Source organism: Scatophagus argus, chromosome 9, assembly GCF_020382885.2.
Source record: "Scatophagus argus isolate fScaArg1 chromosome 9, fScaArg1.pri, whole genome shotgun sequence".
NCBI classification, from domain to species: domain Eukaryota; kingdom Metazoa; phylum Chordata; class Actinopteri; family Scatophagidae; genus Scatophagus; species Scatophagus argus.
The window spans coordinates 12,815,154-12,836,454 of NC_058501.1; the positions used below are offsets into that span (position 1 = coordinate 12,815,154).

At 41.2% G+C, this 21,301-nt stretch overlaps 1 protein-coding gene across 2 annotated transcripts; it reads left to right on the top strand.

The window, feature by feature from the left end:
* The first annotated feature begins 439 nt into the window (after positions 1-439).
* Positions 440-19,514, top strand: zmp:0000001114 (suppressor of tumorigenicity 14 protein homolog). 2 transcript variants are annotated; one of them, XM_046399367.1, is made up of 19 exons: positions 440-633; positions 6,358-6,505; positions 7,153-7,313; positions 8,770-8,840; positions 9,287-9,453; positions 10,162-10,197; positions 10,688-10,916; positions 12,234-12,373; positions 12,526-12,629; positions 13,010-13,119; positions 13,213-13,343; positions 13,834-13,938; positions 14,968-15,075; positions 15,428-15,541; positions 16,059-16,178; positions 16,641-16,821; positions 17,703-17,971; positions 18,524-18,660; positions 18,780-19,514. In XM_046399367.1, exons 1-19 carry the CDS (start codon positions 607-609, stop codon positions 18,939-18,941), a joined length of 2,520 nt encoding a protein of 839 aa, XP_046255323.1. In that variant the 5' UTR covers positions 440-606; the 3' UTR covers positions 18,942-19,514. The 2 variants fall into 2 exon arrangements, with proteins under 2 accessions (XP_046255323.1, XP_046255324.1); XM_046399368.1 differs by lacking the exon at positions 13,834-13,938.
* The last annotated feature ends 1,787 nt before the right edge of the window (positions 19,515-21,301 follow it).

Consider the following 21,301-nt stretch of genomic DNA (forward strand, 5'->3'; position numbering starts at 1 on the left):
GCACATGTAGTGAATGGAAAAAAGCAACTGTTGCTCTGCAGTTTGATGAAACAGATCTGAGCTAGAGAACCAATTGGTAAATACAAAATGAAATACTAGAAGACTGTAAAGCATCGCTGCGAAGTATCAATCAATCAGTATCAGTTTAAGCTCAAGATTTATATACTGTCCACACATATCCATGCATTTGTTTTGATAATGTGCGGTTATAGCTCGAGCGTAAACTTCCTCCTACACGCCTGCAGTGAGCCCCCTAAACAAAACAGTGACTGAGTTTCACTTTTATCCTGCACTGTTGACATGTCAGTGGGGATTATTTGTTATGACTAAAACGTCACTAAAGCACCAACATGGACCTGCCCACTGAAGGCCACGCTGCGGCTGCCGCAGCTATTTGGGGCGTGGTTGTGTCACAGGTGAGTGAGGAAGAGTTGGTTTCAGTAGACATTTTCAGCTCCGGACGACTCAAGGAGAGAGCAAGTGACGTCGTTCATTAAAAAACTACTAATCCAGGATTCGTAACGTTGTACACCTGTCGGAAGAGGAAAGTCACGAGTTGCAGTCAAGGAGCTGTCCTTTGGACTTCAGTCGGAGTGTTTTTGGAGGATGCATTCCGCCAGATATGAATACGACGTAAGTTTGGTCAAATTTCACTTCCTCACGTTATGCAGTGACACAGGGCATTGTTTCCCCCCCGTCAAAAAAGTACAATTCACCCAAAGTTTGCGTTGGGTCTAGATTCACATATTTCTGGACGGGTGCGCGCGTTTCCACGTTTAGGCCAAACTTACAGTTCCGGATATTTCAGTGCCCCCCCCTTAAGCCCTGGGCCACTCCATCCCACTGAAACTGGGACATTGTGGATGTTTGAATGAAACACTAAACAAGGGCCATTTTATTAGTATTTTAGATTAGCCTAACCTGCCACCCATCGCCTCACAGTCAGATCAGTGATGTACCTGGTTAAATAATGCTGAATTAATCTTTGTACCTCATGCAGGCGAAGGGATCGAGGCCTAGAAAACCTCAGCCGGACATACTGTGACACTATTAATTGTTGATATTTTTGTTTTAGTGAATTGTGTGGAAGTCATTTATTGCTTTTCAAATATGGTTATGTAACATTTACTTTGGTTAATTGCAAAATATTAACCACAAAGTTTGTCAGACTGAGTATCTGTAGAGTCACAGTTGGGTGAGTCACACTGAGACTGTTTCTAAGAGCCACTCATGTTTCTAAGAATCCCTTTGTGTAGCTGTTGTTAAATGTCTACAACCGTTCCTCATTTCATTTCCACCGTCTGATGTTGTCATGTGTCTCAGTACCAACAACAGGTGTATTTCTTGATGAATTGTATTGTAACATTTTTAGCCAGTAAAGGCCAGGAACAAGTTGTTTATGTGATGCATGGCGATTTGAGACATCTAAACCAGCCTCTTAGCTGTTTTAAAATCACAATAAACCATTGCATTTTGTAATGTAAAATTTACACGGGGTTGTGTTTTTAGTTATAATGGGATGCAAAAACTGCCAAGAGCTTATTTTGCTTCACCCATTAGGTCAAATGCTCCCAGAGTATGCATGCATTATGTAAATATCCATACGGTTCTTGTTACAATACAGTTCGGCCTTGTTTGAGACAAATGAAATGCCAGTAGAGGATGTGAGCTGAAAATAGTGTCAGGTGGCCAAAGGTGAACTTCGCTCTGCAAAGAGACTCATTAATGGTTACAAGGCTTTGGCCAGTGCTGCTGAAATTCACCAGCTCTCTACCACCTTTATTTGGCAGCTTCATGAAAACAGTTCTAACCCCTTGGGATAACACACTGCAGTCTGTCCAGAAGGTCTACTGCTAACAGCGCAAACAAAATAAACTCTTCTTATTGCTTAATAATATAACGTGGCATGTACTTACGAAGACTTAGTAGAATGTTATCAAAGTATACATCTCCCGGCTCAGAAGTGAGAGGACTTTAAGGTATGTGATGTAGTGTACTGACAGGCGTGCTCTTACTTGACCTGCATGCTTCACACAGCAAAACAGATGAACCAGCGAAGAAGCAGATTTTCCCTTATTTCGAACCGATGTAGATTATTAGCCGCATATTAACATGAATTAAGTTCCAGTGAAAGTCTGTGTCTGTGAAATTGTTGCTGTAAGTTATACACAAGTGCATGCACATGACTACATTCTGCTTTTGTCCAGCCTCGTGATGGTAAAGAAGCACGTCAGCACTTTAGCTCAGTGTTGATATTGACAGAACAACAACAGTGAAGCAGGTGCTGTGAATGTTTCAGAAAACTGCTTTACACATGCACATTTACGTCATGTATAAATTAAGTTTAAAATATTACTCCATATCATATATTGCATAACTAAAGGGGTCTATATCTGTCCTTGAAATTTATTTACAGCAGCACAATAACCTCAGTAGGACACTTGTCATTTTTTTTTCTCAATTTCTCTTAATTCAGCACAGTTTAAACATTAAACATGAAGACACGTGATGTGCACTTGACCAAAGTAAGACAAAACCTTACTGAATAGTCAGAATCGGATATGGATGGATATATTATTATCTCATATATCAAAAGCACACAAAATTAAAAATTTAAATGTAACTACAAAGCAGTCAAACCACTTACCAAATACAGCAAACTTTAATATAAAAAAACCTTTGATTTGACTTGCATGAGTGAAACAGTTGGTTAAATGAGCTTTTTTTTTGTTAATATTTGATTACTCACAGACAATTAGTCAGTCACAGATACTGGATTAAATGTAAATAATGTGGTCTGCTTTCTGTTTGTGCTGTGTTTATGTGGTGACTTCTTCAGTCACGTTCGTACAGCTTTTCTCCTACATGTCAGGCCACATTTCAAGGCCCATGTTGAAACAGAGCAATGGAAATAAGCCGGATATGACATTAAGGTCATGTCTCTATTATGAAACATGGGATTATGAATGATACATTCAAGGGAACATCCAATAAAACTGGGGACATGTTCAGTCTTTAATAATGACTAACTATGTTCAGGTATCTTTAGTTTTACACAGGCTTTGTTTGCCCTTTGGCTTGTAGTTTCCCATGAGGCTGTAGCACAACTTTTCCTCACACACAGCTGTGTGAAGATGTTTGTTCAGGAAATGTAAAAGTAAATATATGGTCAGTCACAGCTAATTTGATTGGCACTTTTTGTCGCAGTCTCCAGCCTGGTTTATATGAATAGGACGGATTAGTGTTGGTGAGTGTGGGGAAGGCGTGTGAGAGTTTTTTAAAGGACAGATCCGCCAGTTCTACGTGCCAAGAGTTTACGAGACCTATGGACTACTTCTGTATCACGTGATAAAAGTTTGAAATGAGTTGACCAGAGGTGTGTAGGTCGATCCTACATTCTACAATCCTACATTAGCTGCTACTAGTCAGAAGTTCATGGTGGGAAATGTAGGTACAATTCATGGAATAAACAAGATGATTTCTTTGGTTCTGCTGCATCGTCTTTGATCATTTATTTTAAGCTCATTGGGAGCTGGGCAATGTTGTGAGAGTGCAGTACTGAATGGATGGAGTACTCTTAAACTCAACGCCAGACCCGGCTGTTATCTCTCTGAAAATGTTTTAAGTATGTTGAGAAACAACTTGAGCAGGTGCAGCACAAAGAAATGCACATACAATTTGGAGCTGCATTCAATGGAAAGCAAGATAGTATAGAAGTCAGTCAGTCCTTGAATGATTTTACAGTGTCAGTATGCATCCAGATATCCTTAGGTTGATACACAATAGGTATGCTGTATGCTCTTTATAGTATGCTGTGGATGTATAAGTAAATGTGTCATCAAATAAATGTAAGTGTGTAGAAAATCAAGATGTATACCACCCAATAAACATAAATAATCTCTTTTAGGGCGTGTGGCTTAACAGTGTAGACAAGCAGGGGACCTTACAATACATTCAGTCTCTGCTTTATACACTGACAAGAGATCTGGATTGATATAAATAAATTGTTAATAAGAACCAAATGTTAAAAACACAAAGTAGCATCTCTCTCTCTCAGCTGTTTTTCCCCAAACCACACCTCACAGCAGTATTAACTTGTTTTCCACCTATCAAACTGGTTAGACTACCTAGAAATACTCTGTGGCAACAGACTACAGAGTGGTCCCTCACTCCTTTTTGTTTACCAGCAGTTTTGAGTTCATGACTTGCTTAGACTGTTTTCTGGTGAGCATTAACCGTTTGTTTTTATTTAGTTCACTGTGGCACTTTCAGCATTGGAAGACCGACAGAACTACTTCCCGTTTAATAATGGCCCAGCACGCTGAGCTCTTGAAAACACTCCATTGATCAAAAAATTTGATAGTATTTCTTTCTAGGAGTGAAGAATAGGATCTGATGAAGAGCATGTAATGGTTTTATTAGACTGTGATCAGAGTGACAGAGACCCTGGAGCACTTGCTGACCCCATCTCTAATGATTCCCCTCATTCTGTCCCATGATTGCTGTTAGAGATTCCAATTAGAAAGCATGTGTGGAAGCCCGAGCCTGGTAAGAATAGGCCTTAATTGCCATGAGTTATCATCTAGACTGATGTAATTGAGCCCCCATCTTAAGGGGCAGCACATCTGACAAATTGATTTAATACCAAAGTGATTCTCCGTCCCTAATGGCACTCGGGCTTCTGCACTCATGGGCTACAGGCACTGAATTCATTGTGTGTTGATTACTAACCAGCCTGAAACCTTTGTCTCAGTCTGCCCACTCGAGTGAGCTCCATAACAGGCACACCTACAGTATTGATGGACAGATACATACACACACAACCCATAATCTCTATAAGCCATCACACAATTATTATGTAATTTCTGAATTCACGTATGTGTATATGAAGATATGAGTGTGGGAGCTTTGTCACATTTACTGAACAGGTTTTGCCAGTTCTGCAAACGTACTGCATGCATGCTTACCTGTTTGAACTTGTCACTCTTAGAAAGAAGTTAAAGTCGTTTCACAACGCTTTTTTTCGTTACTGTGTCACAGATCAGCAGTTTGTTGATTTCATAGGTACTTCAAAAGTAAAAAATATTCCTGTTTGTTCTGGTGTTTTGAAAATACTCTGTTCCTCGAGTACAAACTTCCCCAGCCTGTCCTTCCTCAATTACACAGAGGAGTCGATTTCTTTGGCAGTCTGCCAGTAGGTCAAAATGTTTTCCTACTAAAATTAAATTACTTGAACAAGTCTAGACATTAGATTAAATAGATTAGTAGATTAATAGATTCTCACTATGAGGGACAGTTATGCTTTCATCATTTCTGTTATGGGATTAATGTGTTTACAGTGTTGTCTCCTTAATTACATTTACAGAAAATCCAATCTCTGTCACCTTTCCAAAATTCTGCAGTTCAGTGAGGACCACCTCTGGTTATAACACCATGTGGCTGATATTATCTTACCACTTAAAGCACATTTATTTTATGTGTGCATGCATATGTATGTGCGTATAATCACACAAAACAACTCTGCATTATTCTCCTCATTATGCACAGACTGAGGAGAAGATTTGATTTGTTCAGTCAAAAATTGTTAAAAGCCTAATCCTTGCAGGATAATTTGGGGATCTGTTTTGAAGTGTTTGTTATTAGAACTGATGTTCATCTCAATGTAGTACAGGCAGCAGGAAGACACATCTGCCCCATTGTTCTCACTATACAGGGTGTCCTTGGGGTTTTAAAAAGTATTAAAAGGTGATAAATCAAAATTGCCAAATTTAAGGCCATTAAAAGTGTTAAATGAGGTTTTAGAGGTATTATCTTTTGAAAAATCGGTATTATTTTTTCAGACTGTGTGGTGTCCTATTCTAATTGAAATTCTATCTGCTGAAGTTTGCGTTAGTTGGTTTAAACGTGGGCTTTAGCATATCTGGGCACATTATCAAAGATCTCAATCCTGAAGTCTCAACTTTGTAAGCTGTCTTTGATGCTGACGTCACATTCAGTGGTCGTTTGACATCTCAAACTCTTTGCGTGCTGAGCTCAATAGGTTAGCCTGTGCTTTCTGTGCTGCTGCGTCACCACAACAAATGCAAGCCAGTGTGCTGGAACTATCTCTTCGTCGCACATTTTATGTAGTTTGTTTTATTTTTATTCACAAAGTGAAATAAATGTGCAATATGTGGTCAACATCAGTGAGTCCCTAAATTTATTCAAAGGGAGTAAAAAAGGTATTAAAAGGCATTAAATTTAACTTACGGATTACTGTATATACTGCTATCATCAAACTAAATGTTATCTGCATCCAGAGCATGGAAAAACTTACTTCATGTTTTCTGACTGTGCTTTTCTCCTTTTCTGCATCAGGGCCGTAATGGCCATCATGAGCGGATTGACTTCTTAACCAGCAAAGAGAAGGTGCCATCAAAGCGGAAGACTGGCATCCTGATTGGTGTTCTTGTGGCACTTCTGGTCGTTGCAGCTGTTGCAGCCTTTCTCGTTTGGCTGTTTGTCTGTAAGTATAGCTGAAAGCTTTCATCCGATATATCACTCAGGGCAGAAGAGACTTGAAGTATAGTCCTATGCTTTTAAATGTTTGGATAAATTAAAGACTATCATGAGATGTTGGACATTCTCTGGACATCTTTCTGCATAAATCAATGTTACTCTTGATAGAATTATTAAGAAATAGCAAGTATTTTCATTCCCAACATCAGTTGCTGCCTTTCAGGCATAACATCAGAGGCTGTAAAGGGAATCATTCCACTTGCTGTCGAGGCTTTGATATAAAAGCGTAAGAGTGGCTTGTTTGGACTTTGTAATTTCCCATTAGTGTTAGCCTATTTGACAGCTCAGACTTTCTCCTTTAATAATGTAAAATAGAAAAATGTCACAGAGTCCGTGGCACAGCTTCCTTGTCTTTTAACAAACATCTGATATAAAGACCTCTGAAGTCTTGATAAACACCCTCTTGATTCATCTGGCTGTTTTAATTGCTCTGAGAGCCAAACTGTCTTCTCGGGATGAGATCACACTGTACAACTTTAAAATAGGGCTTCAAGGCCTGTTTAAAACCCCAAGTCTCCTCTTTCATCTAAGTCAGCTATCTCATAGCATTTTGTTGATCAAACACTTAACTTTCATGTGCCTCCCTCCTCCAAGTTAAAGATGCTGATTCAGAAGCCACCGTTAGTAAGCAGCTCAGTCCATCATCACAGGTCTTCAGTGGGCATATGAAGTTGGTTGGAGTACAGTATGACCAGAATCTGGAGGATACCGAGAGCAATCAGTTCAAGGATTTGGCAGCCAAGTTGGAAGCAAATGTAAGTTTGAAACCCAAAGAAGACAACTTTCCTATTTTTGCTTCTTTTCTATCATCTACATTGTTCACTGCGATCTATTTTGAGCAGAGTATCACGCTCAGTTCCCCTCTCTCACTAAGGATTAGTTGTTGATGTTGTTTGGCATCGTGTAAATGCTTTTTTTTTTAAAAAATGCCCCTCCCATTGCACACAAACTGCTGAAGGCACATTTGCTTGTGTGGAATGAAACACTGTACATTGAGTTCTCAATTCCCTCAATAGCATCTCCTATTACTGGAGGCAGTGGAGATGTTTGTAGCACCACTACCACCACAGCTCAGACCCCATCCAGCAGACACTTTCTCAGTGAAAAGCTACAGGAGTGAGCCTGTTAACTGAGGATTAGAGTGAAAGTGGTCAACTGGAATATTAGGTGATTTTTTTGTGGGGGGAGGGGGGTGTACTTGATGTACTCATTTTGCACTTGCATACAATATAAAGAATCTCTTGGGGTTAGAGTCAGATCTTGTGTTTTTTTTATGGCAGGTACAGCATGTGGAGCATAGTCAACAGCACTGATTTAAAGCGGTTTGGATCACGTTTAACCGGTTACCCCACGCCTTTTCTTTGCCGCTTTAGCATCACCTGTCAGTGGGTTCATATTTGTTATTGCTAACTTGGCCAATTTGAAACTGGTCTTGATATTTTATTTCATGAAGACTGACCAACCATTTCCTGTGAACAGTCATTTTTCTCTCCCAGCCTGTAATTTTCTGCTTTTATCTGCTGTTATCTATAAATACTGTGCAGCTTGTTCTTTTCCCTTGTTGGGGTTACCTTTTCATTTCAAGCACTTGTTCCAAAGTTAGATAACACTGTGCATGCATGAAATATGGTAGTGACCTGTATTTCAGACCAGAAGGTACTGCAGCTTTTGTCTGGTACAGTTCACAGTTTGCTGCAGCTCAAGACATGATGGCATGACAGTTTTTGTGTTAACATGCTAATTTGTATGGTTGTTCTGATACCAACGGCAGTAAAAGAAAAGTCTTCAATCTGACTTAAAATTCTGGATCAGTTGCAAGCGAGTACCCAAATCTATGCACTGATCCTGGGTCTAATTTACTTATTACAAATGGGAACCAACTACATCCCAGCAGCGTTCCAGACACTTGTATGTAACTTAAATACTTAACAAATTTATTACTGCACAAGTAGCCCATATCCATAAATGACATCTATACAGCATTAGTAGTGTACATCTGTTAAAGTAATATTCATATATATTTTAATAGAAAGGAACCTCACCAGCACTCAGCCAATATGCAAAGTTCAGGTCTCTGAATCTGTTTCAGAAAGGAAAAAATGGTATCAGAACATCTCTACTAATCTGTACTTGTCTTTAGGCACACAAGCAGAAGACTTGTTTATGTTCTTTACCAGTGAAAAAAAACTAAAACACTTATTCTCTACACAGCTGGGGGAAAACTACAAGAACGATCCATTCCTCGCAAAATACTACACTAAATCTGTGATCACCGCATTCAGGTACCATTAAGATCTTAAGATGCTCTAATTTTTTTTCTTTTTTTCTTTTTTTCTTTTCCTTTTTGCTACTGCTGAACAGATTGTGAAAAACTAAAGTAAAGTAATACCTTTGTGGACTCAAAGTTTCAAGTGTGATGCATTTCTTAGAACAACTGATATCGAGGTTAGATTTGATCTGTTGATTTGTAACCACACCAAACTTAAGTGGAGTGAATTGTTAAGTTCTGGACCAGCAGTAGCCGTAAATCACAAGACTTCAGAGCCGGTGTGGAGGCACAGGCGAACCTGGACAGAGCTTGCAGCTACTGCTGGATTTTGCTTTTGTAACCTAGAGCAATCTAAATTATTTTCTTCTTTGCTTCCTCTTGAATGTCGAAGCTTGTTTCTGAATGGTCTTTTTATTCTCTCCCTTTCATCCATTTCTCTCTTATTTCCGCTTTCACCAGTGAGGGTGTGATAGCCTACTACTGGTCCCAGTTTGATATTCCAGTCAAGGACCTGGAGATTGTACCGGAGTTCTCAGAGGAACGGGTGCTGGACTCACTGGAGAAGGGCATTGAGGGCCAACGCAGCACATCAGACCGTGTTGAAATCAGTGAAATCACGGCCTCATGTAGGTACCAGTAGGGTCCAGTTGGGGAGTCACACTCAGGGGCATAAATGTAGAGTACACTGGGTGTTTGCTACAGCTGGCTCCAGATTATGACATTTAACAATCAGCAAAGGTAAATCAGTGTGAAAACACATCTGAATAGGGTCATGCTCCTATCAGCACTGGTATTCCATGTGATTTCTATTTGTGTTATAGTAGCTCGCTCTGAGTTGTGCTGATAAGATGATAACAGATAAGACAGACTCTGCTTGTGCTGCATCTGAGATTGCACATTTTATGCTGTTTGGATCCTCTAATGAGATTAGCTGGGCCCCGGCCTGGCCTGAGACAGCCATTTTTCTTCCTTCTGTCTTCTCAGCATTCACATTGCATTTGTCCACATCCTGGCCACCACCCAAGCGCTGGCCCTGTGACTCAGTAGTTTTGGTCCTCTTTAAAATGATTTCTGTGGGTATGATTTGATGTTGCTGTCCCAGATAGTTGGACAGAGATGTATGAGTTGCTGCTGTAGGACAAGGTGAGATGGAGCAGAAAGAGCTGCACACCATCACCAGTTCCCTTAACCGCAGGGAAATGAAACAGAAAATGTGCAGCCCAAATATTTTAGGCTCATGCATCAAATTCTATCAGCATCCCGATGTTAGTGACCCATTCTTACCTTTCCTCCTGTTTCTCTGTCACCCTCTCTCCCCCTCTCTCCGTCTCCAGTCACAGATCCTCGCATGGCAAGGAACCCCACAGCCTGTGAGTACAGCCTGTCCCATTTCAATCACTCGCAGTTGTAATTTTCCAGCTGGCTAGATGCTCACCCTCCTGCCAGTCTGTAACAAATAGCTGGCCTGGCCTGTACTGTACATATGCTGCTCTAGTCAGAGATTGAGAACCCAGTATCAGTCACTATGCCTGACATTTTTCTTTGACGCTCTCTGGAGATTTATAACCTTTGGACGATTAGACTACATTACATTTGATTGCCATAGTAGCTGTGCTGTCCTTTGGTAATTAATCTGTCTTCACATATATCTGCCACATAAAGGAACTTCCATGTTGTAATTTGTAATTTGTTGAAAATCTGAAAAGATATGCTTACTTGCTGTAGTGTTTTTAGTAAAATGAGAGGAAGAAGATACAGGATATGATGATCATCAGGTTTTAGTGTGCAAGCGGTAATCTGATTTTGCAAAGATACATGTCCATGCTCACTGTATGATATAACCCATGTTGTTATTTCCAGTGGAGTGTTTCCACCGTCTGGAGGCTGAAGAGAAGGAAAACACATTTATGTCACCAGGGTACCCCACAGGCTACCCCGCCAGGTCTCGGTGTCAGTGGCAAATCCGAGCGTCAGAGGACAATGTCATATTTGTCACTTTCCCCTTTTTCCACATCGAGGATGACTGCTCTGATGACTTCGTCTCCATCTTTGACTCTCTGAGTCCAGATGATTCTCAGGCGATCACAGAGTAAGTAATGGGATTGTGAATGTCCGTAGTGTTTGCGAAACATGTTGGCCATTGTACAAAGTCGTACCCATGCTCTTTTAAAGTTAAATCTTAAAAGATGGGTCGAGTTTTTACCATCATTGTATTTATTTGCACTACTGTACTGTACTAATGCTTCCACAGAGGGATTTTATTGGAAGGAAAACAGTACTGACTCATTTCTGCTCCTACAGTGCATCAAATCACAGTCCCATACTTACTCTTACTCTTGCTTTAAATCTTGGTAGCTTGTTTGACAGGACTCAACCGACATTTGTCTCATTTATTTATCCCTGACGATCAGAGAGAGGGAAAATATAGTCCTACATGATTCCCAGAGGACAACCACAAGGAATCACTTTGTATTTGAGTGAAATGTGGCAGAGAGATTTAGGAGTAAAGGTTGTTTTTGATGTGGGTGGAAAACATGTTTCACTTGATTCCTTTCACTGGATTTGTGATTACAACTTTTTTTTCTCTTTTTTTCTTTTTGGCCCTGAAGCTTTTAGCGCTTCACGTCCCATTTTATTGTTAACTTTTGAGACCTCAGTGAGATTAAGTTGGCTCAAAAAGACCTCTCCTTTCAAATCTGTGATGGGTGCCAACCTGAATCCTGCTACACCACTGTGTGCAACTGCACTGTGTCTATAGGGGAGGGCTATGATTCTGAAGCTACAGGCTGCTGAATGCAACATTAGTTGTTGCTGCAGGCAATTTCAAACTCAGAAACGATTGCCAAACAAATATGCAGTACCAAGTGATGCATAAAATTTTTATAAAGCTATTGAGCGATCAGCTTTATCCAAGGTGACATGGGGTTTATGAGAGCCATAATATAATACTCTATAATGACATTATTCTACTGGAGGTAGATGTGCTGCTGCTCTTGCAGCGTCATTCACACCTCCATTGCTCTGCCTCCAGCAGTGCTGAAACTTTTTGAAACTCCGCCTTGGCAATTTCTGTCTAGTGCTGGCACATCCTTCCTTATTTATCTTTTTCTCTGCCTGTCTCTTCTTATCTATTGATTTCTTTTCAAATTATTGTTTTCTTGAAGCATTTTATACTTGCTTGCTGAACTGATGTTTTAGTGCTTCTGACTGGAAAGAATTACACCCTTATTTGAGTTCCCTAAGTGTAAGTAAAAAGCAAAATGCCATTCAGTAAATGTATCATATGTTCATGTTATGCTTCTTGGTTGAGTTTGCAACATTTTTTTTTGCAAGCAACTATTTATGATTCTATAATTGTACCTTATTTGTGTACTGTTTTGCTTGACTATTCATCCTTCTCTCACAGGAAGTGTGGTCAGAGGCCCCCCTCCAACCCTCTCGAGGTTGCCTCATCTGGCAACATCATGCTGATTAACTTGATTGCTGACAGTCATGTCCAGAGGCCTGGCTTCGAAGCCACGTATAAGGCCATCCCCAAGACTAAAGGTAATTAAGACATTCACGGCACTTAACATCATCCATTTTCCAGCTGCGTCCTGTACTATGATTCCGACATTTTATTTGTGTACTTCTGCTTATGATGAAATAAATTAAAAATGATGATGCAGTAATGTGAATGTATGACACGTTCTTTTCAGTGAAAACCTGTGGTGGTGTCCTCTCTCAGGGCAGTGGAGTCTTCACCTCCCCACTTCACCCCAGCTTCTATCCTCCTGCTGTGGACTGCAAGTGGACCATCAAGGTTTGCAGCATGACACCTCTCACTGACCCCCTCCTCTACCTGAAACCTCACCACCCTCCCCCTCCTCCCCCTCCTGCTCCTGCTCCTCCTCCATCCTCTCCCTGCCATGAGAGGAATGCTGAGGCAGCACTATAGAAGCCAAGCTGTTCAGTACCTCTTCTGTCTTCATCTGTCAGACTGCTGCCGCAGCTCTAGCTGGGCTGCAGTGTTTTGTGTGTTGGTTTTGTTTGCTTGTGTGTGTGTGTGTGTGTGTGTGTGTGTTGCATCTTGTCTGTTTGCATTTACACGTGGTACAGATACATGTCTTTGTGTGCAGGTGGAGGAGTGACATGCAAAGTAAATAAGGTTCTGAACCTATCACCTCTTCCTCTGTGCTGTAGGTCCCGGCTGGGAAGAAGGTGCGGGTGAAGTTCACCATGTTCCGCATGAAGGAGCCTGGAGTTGACATCCGTGTGTGTCACAAAGACTATGTAGAAGTTATGGGCACCAAGTAAGACTTTTCTCCAATTTTAGCAGTTACTTTAGTGAGCACATTGTCATCATAAACAATAAAAAAAAACAAACCTGTGTTTTCCTCTCTCAGGTATTGTGGAGAAGTGTCTTCCTTGGCTCTGACCAGTGACACCAATGTCCTGGATGTGACCTTCCACTCTGATGAGTCCTACACTGACAAAGGCTTCAGTGCCGAGTACAACGCCTACGATCCTTCGGATCGTGAGTTAACAGTCTTGTCTTGCACCCACATTTGTACTACATTAGGCTAGATGGGTGAAATGCTGCGCTGTGACAGTGACACTCGCAGCTTGCCATTACAGAGTGAGACGTGGGGAGTAACGGCATAGTCTGAGACACCACGAGACAGTAGCTGACTGAGAGTCAGATAGAACTGTTTAGTGATGGAGTCTTAAAAACTGCGGCAGCGCAACTGAAGAGCTAATCACCAGAGAGCTTGTTTATTGGGTCCTTTTATTTGCCACTGTCAGTCATGAGCACTCCACTTTCACTTTTAATACTCACTGCTCTTTATGTTGTCTCCCAGTTTGACTGAAATGGAGTTATAATTGCTCTGATCAACAGGGACAAGCATTGGCAACATGATGGATGTTGCGAAAATAAACTGTCACTCCCTCGTGCTCAATTTGTCATTATTGTCTATCTCTCACTTTTTTTCTTTGCTCCTTCCTTTTTCTCTGGTTTGTAACAGCTTGCCCCAACAAGTTTGCCTGTAATTCTGGCATCTGCATCGCTATGGAGCTGAAGTGTGATGGCTGGAATGACTGTGGTGATATGAGTGACGAGATGAAGTGTCGTAAGTTTACTGCTTTACCCAGCCACACCTTTTCTGTCTTTTGTCCTCTCCTTGTCATCTCTTCTCCTTTAAAGGAAGTTTCACATTTTGGCATTTTACCTGACTTCTTGCCAAGAAGTGGATATCAGAATCAGAATCAGAAAAGACTTTATTGCCATGTAAGTGAAGAGGTTTCACATTACTAGGAATTTGTCTTGGTGATTGGTGCATACATAGAACGTAACAAGTAACATATAATTGAAGAATAAAATAAAAATAAAATAGAATAAGGTAACACAAAATAAAATAAGTAAAATAAATATTTTTCTGGAGGTAGTCCAAAAGTGAGGTAGTGCAGGGTGGAGTATATGAAGATCGATAACACTTTGGCGGCTGCCCGTTAAACGTAAGGCTACAGCCAGAAGCCAGTTACCCTAACATAAAGACTACCAAAATAAATGAAGCTGATTCTGATTCTGATAAAGACTAGAAACAGGAGGAAATAGCTGGACTGGCTCTAGCAAAATCTCAAGAGTGAAAACAAATAATTGTTGTTTTATGGGGTAATGTGCAAGATAATTTCTTTTTGTAGGTTTCAGGTACTAACTCATGGCAAGCGGCCAAGAAATAGTCTTGCACACAACCTCGTGAAAAAAAAACAAAACATTTTCATACTTTGCTTTTAGTAGAAATTAAGTAAACTAGATGTAAAGTGTTACTAAGTGTGCTTTAGAGGTGCTGGAAGTCTGATTTTGTTATGTTCCGGCAGAGCCAGGACAGCTGTGTCTGGTCTTTATGCTAAGCTAAACTAACAGGGCTGTTGGCTGTACCTTCATATTTAACCTACAAACATAAGCGTGGTATCAGCCTTCTCACCTAGCTTGATGTATTTCCCAAAATGTCAGCAACACTCTTTAAGGCTTCACCTATTACCTTAATTATCTTTTGACTGCTGATAGATATGTTTTGTACTGGTGATTATCTCCATTTAAAAAAAAAACTCATATCTGCACTTACTGTGTTTAATACTTGTCATTTCTATTACCTCAGAGTGTTTGGCGGACCAGTTTGCTTGTGATAATGGCTTGTGCAAACCGAAACTGTGGGTGTGCGATCACGTCAATGACTGTGGAGACGGGAGCGACGAGAAAAAATGCAGTAAGTACTTCTGTCTTAAAGTGCTCTTCGGGGGACACAAACCCTTTCTAACACTATGCTTACTGTGCAAACATTAAAGGCAGATCGCTGCTAATGCTCTGGTCACTGACTCCTGCGCTGTGTACAGTCATTATTTTATCAGTAATGGAGTTTGTTTGGAGCCTAGCCCAATTAGCTCAACAGACTCTTAATCATGTGTAATACATGCTAGAAGAATGCAGACAGATGCTGCTGTTCACTGTGGCTGGACTACTAATGTCCCTCTGAAACTTATTGGCTTATCTACTCCTTATTCGAGTATTCGTCTTTATTGTGTTATAATTTCTTCATCACTATGTTTCATTCCCTCCAGGTTGTGAGAAGAATGATTGGCGTTGTGGTGACGGGCTTTGTTTGCCTCAGGATGTTGTGTGTGACAAGAAGATCGACTGTGCAGATGGAAGCGACGAGGCTTCTTGTAAAACCTGTAAGTGGTAGCTCCTAATCTCTTCCCAGCCAGTCACGAAAACAATCCTCACATGTGTGACTTCTAAGCAAACCATTAAGCAATTAACCTTCATTCTCAGCTCACTAATGTGTTTCACTGCTAAACTTCATTTTTAATTCCAAGATTTTTTTACTGTCCACATTCTTTTAGCTCTTTCTCTCATTTCCTCTGACTACTTCTCTATTTATCAATTTCCCTTTCACTCACTCACTGGGTCACAAGCACACACACAAACACACACACACACACAGAGGGCACTCTTGCATTTCCTTTTGATTTTCACTCTGTGAATAAATAGCGATATTAGACCTCAACCCCAATCAATACCCCCAATCAATGCAATCTGCTCCTCAATCACTATGCATTGTGCATTCAAGTCTCACTTTGAAGCCTTGCTGATTGCATAGTATTTTACTGGTTAAACTTAGCAATGCAACGCTTTGATTGAAATATGCTATGTGTTTTGATTTCGGCCCCTGTCTTCTTCCCACTATAGCTCCGGGTATCTGCTCTGACTTCAGCTTCAAGTGTAAGAACAGCGAATGTGTCAACAAGGTGAATGCCGAGTGTGACCGCATCAGCGACTGCTCTGATAACTCAGACGAGGACGCCTGTAGTAAGATGATTATTATTCAGATTTTTACATTTTGTTAAACTGGAAGTGAATCTAATCGCTTCAGTGTCATTCAGAAAGATTATAGAGGAGCTGGTTGGGCTGTCTGTTAGAAAAGAGCCCCAGGCCTTGACTGCTTTATTTATTTTATTCTTCTTTGAAAGCAGCACTTGTCATATCTGAGGTCTTTATTTTTTTCCCTCCATTTAAGCCTCAGGGTTTGTCTGTGTTTTTTTTTTTATTTTTTTATTTTTTTGATCAGCTAATATGCCAGTGTGCCTTATTAGGATTCCACAGAGTTGTAGTAGCATTCACAGCCAAGGCCGAGGCCATGATGGCGTCAAGTCAGCTTAATCTAATTTTCAGATTTTTCCCCTATGATCATTAATATTAGCCTCACCAAGTATTTTGCATTCAAAAATACAGCAGCCTTCCTCTCTCATTATATTTTCTGTTAAATTTTAGGTTGTGGAACCAGGCCCTATAAGCTCAATCGCATCGTAGGAGGGCAGAATGCAGAGCTGGGGGAGTGGCCCTGGCAGGTCAGCCTTCACTTCCAGACCTATGGACACGTTTGTGGTGCCTCAATCATATCTGAGAGGTGGCTCCTTTCGGCTTCCCACTGCTTTGTCACCAGCAGCCCAGCGTGAGTCACAGTTAAAACATTCATGAGCACTTATACACACGTACACAGCAGTAACACATGCCGTCTCACTTATTTTGGTGTATAAACTGTTATTTCTTTCCCTTCTATTTTATTATTCATCACATTATTTAACATTTTATTAGATCTCATTATGCAATATTCTGCTGGAATGAAAAGTAGAGCTATGCACAACAGAGGGCCATTTATATACAAATTGCAAAGTTCAGATTAACTCAGAAAATTAGCCCCTGGTGTTGCACTAAATTCTGAAAACCTTTGAGTGTGTGTGGGGGTGGGGGGGTGGGGGGCTAAATTTCCAACTCATCCATGAAAGCATTGAGCCGTATTTATCAGGATAGCCTGTAGGTGGAGCACTAATCATGCTGTTAGACCTGAGCCAGCTCTGTTGATATCGAGCAGGGAACGTGTTCATTTTCACAGACTCACAGTTGGTGTTGATGTTTGCCATCCACAATGCTCTTATTTAATTTGTAAGCATTCCAGATTACTTATTCAAGCTGTTTTCTTTACAGTCGTGTGGCATCATAATTAGTGTGTAGTTTTTCATGTTTTGTACAGGGGTGGAGGCAATATCATGAAAATTGAATGCAATCCAATCCCAAATATTGTGGCAGATACCATCTCTGTGCCTTGTTTAGATTTTGTACAGGCAGTTGGAGAGGGTCTGGTCTGTAGTGGTGCGATATTGAATTGCTTTATAGTGAAAGCTCTTATTATAAGTTCTTACAGTAACACGTGCTGTGGGGTTCTTGTGTTGTCTTAGCTTTTTCACATGTTCATGATGTTGCATCCACCCATCCTGGTTCTGCCATGTTCAGAAACATAACCTTTGCCCCATAATGCTATACATGCTACCACAGGAACTCCATTGCATCCAACTGGCTAACCTACAGTGGCATGCAGGACCAGTACAAGCAGGAAGACGTACAGCGCCGCCAAGTGAAGAGGATTATCTCCCACCCGGATTACAACCAGATGACCTATGACTATGACATCGCACTGCTGGAGCTCAGCGAGCCTCTGCAGTTCACCAACACCATCCAACCCATCTGCCTACCCTCTTCCTCCCACGTCTTCCCTGCAGGCATGTCCTGCTGGGTCACAGGCTGGGGCGCGCTTCGAGAAGGAGGTATTATGCAGGAATTGGTGATTATGTGTAGAACCGTAGTCATTTCTTTTTGCTTTTCTCTGTATCTGATTATTATAGTCATTTTGATTAATTCAGTTATGGTTGACCCACTCTACGATTGTGTTTTTCCTTTTTTTGCATATCTACCTCACATCAAAATTAAGACGTCCCATTCCACCCCCATCGTTCTAACAACTAGCTATTCATCTCCACCCTTCATCTTCTTATCCTGTCTTCTTCCCTCTTCTTGCTTCATCTCTTTATCATTTCACCCTGTCTTCTTCCTTTCCTTTAATGTCCCTCCCCATTTCTTTATCTCTCCCATCATGACATACTTCTCTTCCGCTCAACCCTCCTTTAATTTTCTCTCATCTTTTTCTAGTCTGCTCTATTCCATTAAGCCTTCTTCCATATCCATATATCAAGACAGACGTCGGCTCTCCTGGGAAGCCTCTTAAACCTTCATTAGCTAACACTAATCCAGCCCATTAACACCTTCAATGTTAGTGACTAACATAGAGGTCATGTGACCCCTTTGTCCTGCTTTTGCAGGTCAGAAGGCGCAGCTGCTGCAGAAGGCATCGGTGAAAATCATCAACGACACGGTGTGTAACACAGTCACGGAGGGCCAAGTCACCTCCAGAATGCTCTGCAGTGGATTCTTGGCTGGAGGAGTGGATGCGTGCCAGGTGAGATCATGCAACACGTTCTTTGGCCGAAGGGCTGGTGTAGATAGGTTTTCAAACCCATGTAATTATCATGTACCTCACATCCTAATAACCGTTCTCCCCCCGACCGTCATCGCCAGGGAGACTCTGGGGGCCCCCTGGTGTGTTTCGAGGAGAGTGGGAAGTGGTTTCAGGCCGGCATCGTGAGCTGGGGTGAGGGCTGTGCTCGTCGGAACAAGCCCGGTGTCTACACACGTGTCACCAAACTGAGAGAGTGGATCCAGAAGGAGATAGGGATTTGATGATGCTGCGAGGAGCAGGCAGGGATGCAGAGTGGGGACCATTGGCAACATGCTAAAATAATGGAGACTGAACATTTGATTCTGATTCAGAACAGGTCTCTCCAAGATTTGTTCATTTAGCAGCAGACTGGGAATACTGCTGCATGGACCCAGCTACTCACATGAACGACTTGATGCACTTTATGTGGCTGCCAACCCTCCTTTTACTCATTGGTCCCACTCACTTACACACTTCTGTGTAACCACACCAACTCATACACTATATTGCCAAAAGTTTTTGCTCATCTGCCTTTACACGCATATGAACTTAAGTGACATCCCATTCTTAATCCACAGGGTTTAATATGATGTTGGCCCACCTATAACAGCTATAACAGCTTCAGCTCTTCTGGGACGGCTTTCCACAAGGTTTAGGAGTGTGTTTATATGGAATCTTTGACCATTTTTCCAGAAGCGCATTTGTGAGGTTAGACACTGACGTTGGACGAGAAGGCCTGGCTCGCAGTCTTCGATCTAATTCATCCCAAAGGTGTTCTGTCGGGTTGATGTCAGGGCTCTGTGCAGACCAGTCAAGTTCTTCCACACCAAACTCGCTCATCCATGTCTTTATGGACCTTGCTTTGTGCACTGGTGCGCAGTCATGTTGGAACAGTAAAGGACGTATGACTTGGATGCAGCTGCTCAACCATGGAAACCCATTCCATGAAGCTCTCTGTGCACTGTTCTTGAGTTAATCTGAAGGCCACATGATGTTTGGAGGTCTGGTCTGTAGCGATTGACTCTGCAGAAAGTTGGCGACCTCTGTGCACTATGTTCCTCACCATCGGCAGACCCTGCTCTGTCATTTTACGTGGCCTACCGCTTCGTGGCTGAGTTGTTGTCATTCCCAATCGCTTCCAGCTTGTTGTAATACCACTGACAGTTGATTGTGGAATATTTAGTAGCGACTATCACGACTCAGACTTTCATGACTGGACTGGTGTCATCCTATCACAGTACCACGCTGGAATTCACTGAGCTCCTGAGGGCAGCCCATTGTTTCACAAATGTTTGTAGAAGCAGTCTGCGTGCCTAGGTGCTTGATTTTATACCCCTGTGGCCATGGCAGTGATTGGAACACCTAAATCGAATTATTTGGATGGATGAGTGAATACTTTTGGCAATATAGTGTATTTTATACAATTTTTACCCCCATCAATATAGCCATGTCTTCACTGATAAATATGCCTTGAAAAATAATGAAATATGCAGTTTCTGGAATTAGTGCACATTCCAGGGAATTATTTTCCCAATATAATAATAAAATTATTTTACAGTTTTTCTAATATCTATTTCTAATATCCTTCCCTGAAAGAGTAATTGTGTTTTTAAGCCTTAGTATTGTTCATTTCTAAACATATGAGATGCCTTCATCCCTTTGGGCTGCAGTGAATGTTGCATTTTGCCAGCGGGCTCATGCTACAGATATCCGTAAATGTGGGGTTTTATTTATCAAGGGTCTTTATAGACCTCAATGCCATGTTAGCATATTTGCTACAAAACACTCATACATTACTGCTGTCCATTTTTTCAAAAACATAGCATAGGTTTTTTTAGATTGATTACAAGCATTTTGTATCTTCCTATCTGCCAGCCAGACATTAGTCTCAGTTCTTATCAGTGAAGTGTAAACATCTTCTTGTAGAGACATCTGTGTTACCAAGTTAAGACAAAAAAATAAAATAAAATAAACACTGCTCATTTCAATGCAGGAAAATTATCATACTAAAATGAATGAAAACCAGAAGCTGTCTGGAAGGTAGAAAATGCATTAATCAGTCTCGAAAGCCAAGGTTTGCTTTGGAACATGGCCAACAGTATTGTTAAGTATACCAGATTTGTTGTCATTGTGCTGAAACAGGCAAAAACCCCAACGTGGTCCCTGAATAATATTGAGATGAGATTGGAGTGATGCCTAAGTTGTTTTAAGTTTTTGTTGATCTGAACAGGCATCCTAGATCAGTATTTCTGTTACAGCTTTACAGATGCTTATTGGCATTGCCTGGTCTGTGAAGGATTTGCCAAAGTGTGGTTTTCAGAGCAGAGGATGAGGATTAGATCCAGTTGGCTTTTTGCACGGGTCTCTAGTTAAGCTCAGGGTGATTGGGTTCTTCAGTCACAGACACCTGAGAGCCAAAGCAAACCAATGAGGGTTTTCAGTAGTTGCCAGAGCAATGCGATGAGTTCTTATCCCTCTCAGAGTTTCCTCTCTTTGGTCACACCAGCTCAATCAACTTTTAAATCTCTGATTTGATTGGATGGTTTCTATTACTTTGTTTCCTTTTTATCTCTGACTTGTCCTGGAAATATTGCGACCTGGC